A 6,864-nucleotide genomic window follows, 5' to 3' on the forward strand; every position below is an offset into this window, starting at 1 on the left:
CGTCACTTTCCACCCCTCATAAACCCTAGCTGCCACTGTTCATCCGTCGTTAAAAAAAACTTTAAACTTAAGCTAATTATTTAGCTTATCAACAAGATCTTCATAGATCTTTAGGTAATTATTTAGCTTATCAATTAGATCTTCATAAATCTTTAGCTAATCATTTAGCTTATTAACTAGATCTTTACAGATCTTCAGCTAATTATTTAGCTTCATGCTACAATCAATCGTTAAAAATCTCTTTGAGATAAATGATAAGTCGTTCTTTACGGGATGGTTTAGACTAATTACTTATTGATGACTAGTTGTGATGATGTAATCAATCTATCCTTTTGGATCATTTGTTGTTAGATTCTATAAATGATCATTTGTTGTTGGATTCTAGAAAGCATCATTTGTTGGAATTGTTGAATCCAAAAGGAAGTTGTTGAGTGATGTTGGTTACTAGTTCTTATTTGATGTATTGATGGTGTCCTCCAATAAGTCTAATGAGATGAAGACCCAGACGGAGGTGCTCTCTAGCAGGATCACTGACCAAAAATTAAATGGGTCTAATTACTTGGTTTGGAAGCAACTAGTTCGAGTTTACATTTCAGAATGGGGAAAGGATCATTATTTTACAGATGACCTTCCTGTACCAGTTACTGCCTTCTGGAAATAGGATGACACTAATCTACTTCATTAAATTTGGAATTGCATAGAACCACAGGTTCTTCAGCTAGCAATTTACTATAATATAGTAAAACAAGTGTGGAAATTTTTGGAATAATTATACTCGGGCCGGGGACAAGCCAATCGGGCGTATGACATCATTCAGGAGTTATTTCTGAGCGGAATGGACGAACATAGTCAAACCTTTGAAGAGCATTATGGCAACTTCAATCACCTCGCAAATGAGCTGAGACAGAATTTATCCATTACAGGGGATATTCAAAAGATGAAAGATTAGTGGGATCAACTGATGGTATTCACCTTTCTTGGTTCTCTTCCACAGTCTTACAATGCAGCCAGCCCACAAATTATTAGGAGCTCTGCTATACGATCTTTAGCAGAGACGTATTATTTTTTGAGATTAGTTGTGCCAGCTTCGCCAGAAAGTACTATCGCAAAGTCTGCAAACAGGTCTGCTCTCGCCACACAGAGTAGACAGACAACTAATCGAGGGGGTGGACGTGCTGGAGGTCGCTTTGGTAGATGTGGAGGATGCTTTGAGCATGTAGTGGACGAGGTTATAGTTCACGAGGAGCTACATGGGTCGGTTCATATGGTTCCTCTATCGATTGTCATTATTGTAAGGAACCGGATCGAATGAAATTTCATTGTCCTCACCTAAAGGGAAAACAACCCTAGAGTGCTCATGTGGTTACGCAGGAGAGTCCTATGGATGAAGACACTCGCCGCCAGTTTGAGCGATATTAGCTCCAGTTATTTCAGCAAGTGAAGAATGCTCAATCCTCTCCTACTACGGCTACGCTTGCCTAGACAAGTAAACCCACCACTTGCCTTACATCATCATCGTCCCATACTTGGATTATAGATTCAAGAGCAACTAATCAATAATGACAATGAACTGAGGTATATTATCCTCCTATACACCTACCATCTCCTTTCCTTCAGTAGTATTGGCTAATGGATAGACTATACCTATGGAGGGCGTTGGATCTGCCAACACTAATACTCTTTCACTTTCTTTTGTACTATATTTTCCTTGTTTTCCATTTAATCTATTATTTGTCAGTAAAATTGCTAAAGCATTGAACTGCATGGTCACATTTTCCCCTATATATTGCATTTTTTAGGAACTTGGGATAAGGAAGACGATTAGCACTAGACGTGAACAAACGGCTTGTACGAACTGAACTTTGCCCATTTCCAAGTGGCATGTATCAGCCCCACGTCAGCCTTTGAAGCACATTGTTGGCTTGTTTATCCCCCTCTTTCACTTCTTAAAACTTTAATTTCAGATTTAAATCACTTCGAGTCTTTAGAGTGTAAGTCATGTCAAGTCGAAAAACACCAACGGGTGTCTTACATGAGTTGCATCAATAAGCGAGTTAGTAACCCTTTTGATTTAGTACATTCTAACGTATGGGGGTCGTTGTTCTGTTCCATCCAAACTCGGTTTTTAGTATGTTGTTAGTTTCGTGGATGACTTGTCTCGCATAACTTGGATTTACCTGCTGAAGAGTCGTTTTGAAGTGTTCTCTGCCTTAAAGTTTTTTGTACTGAGGTTAAAAATCAATTTCACAATACCATCAAAACTTTAAGGATAGATAACGCCAAGGAATATTTTGAGAGTTCTTTCATAAAATATTTGGAAGAAAACAGAATTTTACATCAGTTTTTTTATACTTACACACCCCAACAAAATAGGGTTGCTAAGCGCAAGAACAGCCACTTGCTGGAAATTGCTAGGACCTTGTTATTTCATCATAAAGTTCAAAAAAATATTTGGGGTGATATCATTTTGACAGCATGCTAGCTAATAAATAGACTACCCTCATCTGTCTTACAGAATAAAACCCGATCTCTCTTTTATATCCAGCTGAAAACGCTTTTTATTTACCTCCTAAAATCTTTGGTCTCTGTGCTTTGTTCACAATCATAGTCCTCAACGGACGAAATTAGATCCGTGATCTCTTAAGGGTATCTTTCTTGGATATTCTCAGACTCAAAAAGGATACAGATGTTATTGTCCATCCTTGAATTGATATATTATTTCAGCTGATGTTGTCTTCTTTGGGAACAAATCAGGACACGTTGCATTTGATAAATCCTTAGATCCTCCCGATGATTATGACTACCTTCTTATTCAGAAAACCACTGTCAATGTTCATTCTAAGGCTGTTGTATAGACTAAACTACCATCTTCAGGTAGTTAGATTAAAGAAGAAAAAAAAATTCCTAGAGAAAATATATACTTGATATGCTGCTAAATGTTAGGATGTCAGAATGCAAGGGCATTGACTCACCTATGGATGATAAAATCAAACCTCTATCAACTCAGGGGGGGCTATTGGAGGATACTGAAGAATACAGGCGACTTGAAGGGAAACTAAACTACCTAACAGTCACGAGACCGGATATTGCATATTCTGTTAGTGTAGTCATTCAGTTTTTTTCGACACCTAGGAAACTTCATATGTAAGCTATGAAGAGGATTCTTAGGTATCTCAAGAAAACTCCAGGAAAAGGAGTACTCTATTCAGATAGCAGTCACACGAGAATGTAGCATTCTCATATGCAGATTGGCAGGATCTCCTGAGGATAGACGAAAAACTACTAGGTATTGTGTGTTTCTTGGAGGGAATCTCATATCATGGAAGAGAAAGAAACAAAGTGTAGTCTCTCAATTCACAACTGAGTTTGAGTATCGAGCCATGGCGAATTTGACTTGCGAGCTGATCTGGGTTAGAGATATACTAACATAGATTGGTTATCCTCCCGAGTGTCTCATAAGCTTGTATAGAGATAACAAGATCGCTATTTACATAGTTGAGAACCTAGTGCTTTGTGAGAGGACAAAACACATAGAAATTGATTGTCACTTGATTCGTAAGAAGATGGAGAAGATAATCATTAGAGTCATGCACATACCATCCCATCAACTTGCATATATTCTCACTAAACCTATTGGGAGAACACAAGTGAATTTTATTTGTAACAAGCTTGGCATGTACGATATGTATGTTCAGCTTGAGGGGGAGTGTTGAGAGTAGTGTTTACTATTGTTTAGTCCTACGTCGGGTGGGGACAAACTTCTTTGTTTCCCTAAACACTATAAATAACATCCCAGAGAGAGCTAATAAACTCACTAGGGTTTTCCCAAACTGCAGTTTTCATGTTTTATAATGATCCGCTGAGGATTATAACATATATGCATACTTGTCCAGAAATTTAAGGCTTATTGCTGTTAGATAAGTGATTAGATCGCTCGATGTGGTGGTTTTTGATGGATACCATGCTTGTAGCCTCGTAACTTGACAGTTTGAACTTTTGGCTATACTAGCAATACATATTTGATGGAAAGTTTTCGCATTACTTTTAGGGGCTGTTTGGTTCGTTTCCTAGATATAGGGAAATGCATTTCCATGTACAAAAACACAAGTTTTGAGTCTTCCAAATTTTTTCAAGAAATAGATTGTTTCGCTTTGGTTCGCACAAAAAAAATGGTGGGAAAGCAATGTATTTATTTTTCTTGTGTTTGGTTCGCACGATAAAAAGGGAAAACTTTTGTTTATATGACAAAAAGCCGAAGTGGCTGCAGTATTCGTCGATTTCACGAGGTTGAGGAAGAAATTGTGGGAGAAAAAAAATCTGATGTGGCGGCGATTTTCACCGAGTTTCCCTTCTTCAACCCTAGCGAACCAAATATGGGAAAAAAACCGATGGAAAGTTTATATGCTACGTGGCCACGAAAAATCTGATGTGGAGACGGTGTAAAACTTTTCCACCGAGTTAAAAAACGAACCAAACAGCCCCTTATTGAATAGATTTACCTGTTTGGCTTTAATAACTGGCATTAAAAAAATCAAATTGAGTTTTTTTGGCATGTCAGCATTTGCCCAAAAGGAAAAGGAACACTAATTAAAGCTTGCGCACCTTTTACCAAAGTGTAAGGAAATCCACACCAAAGACATTAATCATAGAGCAGATAAATTCCATTTAGGGACCACAATGTCTGAATTTATCGCTATACAAATCTTGAAGTCCGTTCTGGAATCATCTCTTGAAATGGCTAAAAGATGGGCGCTTATGCCCCTAATCAATAGTCCATATTGATTACAACTTCTTAAAGAGAGGCAAAAACTGGGAGAACAAAAGTCTTGACATAGCATCTTTTCACTAATTATAGAAGACAGGATTGAAACATTGCAAAAGGATGAAACATGATTCAAATTAGTGGAATTTTGGAGAAAGACATGATGAATTTTGAAGCGTAACAGAGATACACTTGTCACCATTATGTCCATTTCTGTACTTAATTGATACTAAGGGATTCAGACAACTATCAGAAAATAGAAAGTTTGGTCGAGGATTATTCCTTTAACATATCATTTATGTATGGTTGTATGTCTTATCTTTAAAAGTACAACCGTGATCATATTTGTTGCTTAAAAGGCGTATGCTTGTATGTTTTATCTTTAAAAGGAAAACCGTGATCATGTCGAGGATCATTCCTTTAACGTATCATTGCTATATGCTTGTATATATGTTTTATCAGAATTGAGTGTAAATTAGAAAATGAGTGCAAATCATGGGGGTATTGTGAGTGTTAGATTTGGAGTGAATCATAACCAGATACTAGACAAATCAATATAGTGGTCTCTTTACTACTTCTTTTGTAGTGAAGAGGATCCAAACAATTATTTTTGAATGGTTCATAATAACAAGATATTGCATAGTAAATCTTTTGAAGTTCTATTTTCTAAGTCGTTGGTATGCAGAACGTTTCTGGTGCATAAACAAATCCACCATTTTAACCAACATCCTTGCTGATTTTTCTGTAGATGGGACTGGTCAAGTTAATCAAGCAGGGATCGATCACTACAACAAACTCATAAATGCTTTGCTTGCCAAAGGTAAGTGGATATTGTGCAATCTGATCATCTTATATGAATAAAAGTGGCCAATGTTTTCCTTATAGCGAATTCTGAATTATGGTAGTTATTTGCATTACATGTGCATCTTCCAGGAATAGAACCATATGTCACCCTTTATCATTGGGACCATCCTCTTATTTGCATTACATGTGCATCTTCCAGGAATAGAACCATATGTCACCCTTTATCATTGGGACCATCCTCAATCATTACAAGACAGATATAATGGATGGGCACATCGCCAAATTATGTGAATTTCTTTCCTTATTAACAAAATCCGAAATGTCCTTAATATGTAATTATCAAATGCACCCGAGTACTGAAATTTTTTTGCTTTAAATTCTGTAGAAAGGACTACTCAGTGTATGCAGAGACATGCTTTAAGGAGTTTGGTGACAGGGTTAAGCACTGGATAACCTTTAATGAGCCTCACACTTTCGCAATCCAAGGTTATGATGTTGGTCTTCAAGCCCCTGGTCGCTGCTCCATTTTACTTCGCCTTTTCTGTAGAGGAGGGAATTCCGCGACTGAACCTTACCTAGTTGCTCACAATGTTCTCTTATCCCATGCTTCAGTAGCTGATATATACCGAAGAAAATATAAGGTATTCAAGCATATATCTTTTTGTGAATATGAACACTTCATTTTTGTGCCTAGTTGGTGTTTAGAAAACTGAACGAGTTACAGTACCCGTATATTCTTAGTGAACTTGGCAAATATGCAGGCAACACAAAAAGGGTCACTTGGGATCGCATTTGATGTTATTTGGTTTGAACCTATGTCAAATTCACAAGATGACATAGATGCAACACAAAGAGCACAGGATTTTCAGCTTGGCTGGTGAGGCTACATATGTTACAATCTTCTCCATTCATGCATTTAGTTTTCAGATTATTGTCCCATGTTCTGTAAATATAGTTTCTTCGGCTAAATATACGACGCCACATAGCTCAAAATTGGAGTATTTGATGCCAAAAGTTTTGTTTTTCACAAATCTGTTCAAATTGCGTTGCATTTAGGTTTATGGATCCCTTGTTCTTTGGAGATTATCCGAATTCAATGAGGACAAGAGTTGGTGACAGATTGCCAAAGTTCACAAGAGCTGAGGCTGCTACGGTAAAGGGGTCCTTAGATTTTGTGGGTATAAATCACTATACCACATTTTATGCAAAGCAGAATTCAACCAATATAATTCACATCCTATTCAATGATACACTATCAGATTCTGGTGCAGTCACTCTCCGTAAGTTTTTAGGCTTAG

General features: G+C 37.3%; 1 protein-coding gene across 1 annotated transcript in view; it reads left to right on the top strand.

The window, feature by feature from the left end:
* LOC109822545 (beta-glucosidase 6) overlaps window positions 1-6,864 on the top strand; it is a 9,280-nt gene that overhangs the window by 1,485 nt on the left and 931 nt on the right. The window contains exons 5-9 of the mRNA XM_020388764.1: window positions 5,511-5,582; window positions 5,766-5,853; window positions 5,952-6,207; window positions 6,328-6,443; window positions 6,623-6,846. Of these exons, the coding sequence (XP_020244353.1) occupies window positions 5,511-5,582; window positions 5,766-5,853; window positions 5,952-6,207; window positions 6,328-6,443; window positions 6,623-6,846 (756 nt within the window). The remainder of the gene's footprint in view (window positions 1-5,510; window positions 5,583-5,765; window positions 5,854-5,951; window positions 6,208-6,327; window positions 6,444-6,622; window positions 6,847-6,864) is intronic.

This window comes from Asparagus officinalis, chromosome 8 (genome assembly GCF_001876935.1).
Source record: "Asparagus officinalis chromosome 8, Aspof.V1, whole genome shotgun sequence".
Lineage (NCBI taxonomy): Eukaryota > Viridiplantae > Streptophyta > Magnoliopsida > Asparagales > Asparagaceae > Asparagus > Asparagus officinalis.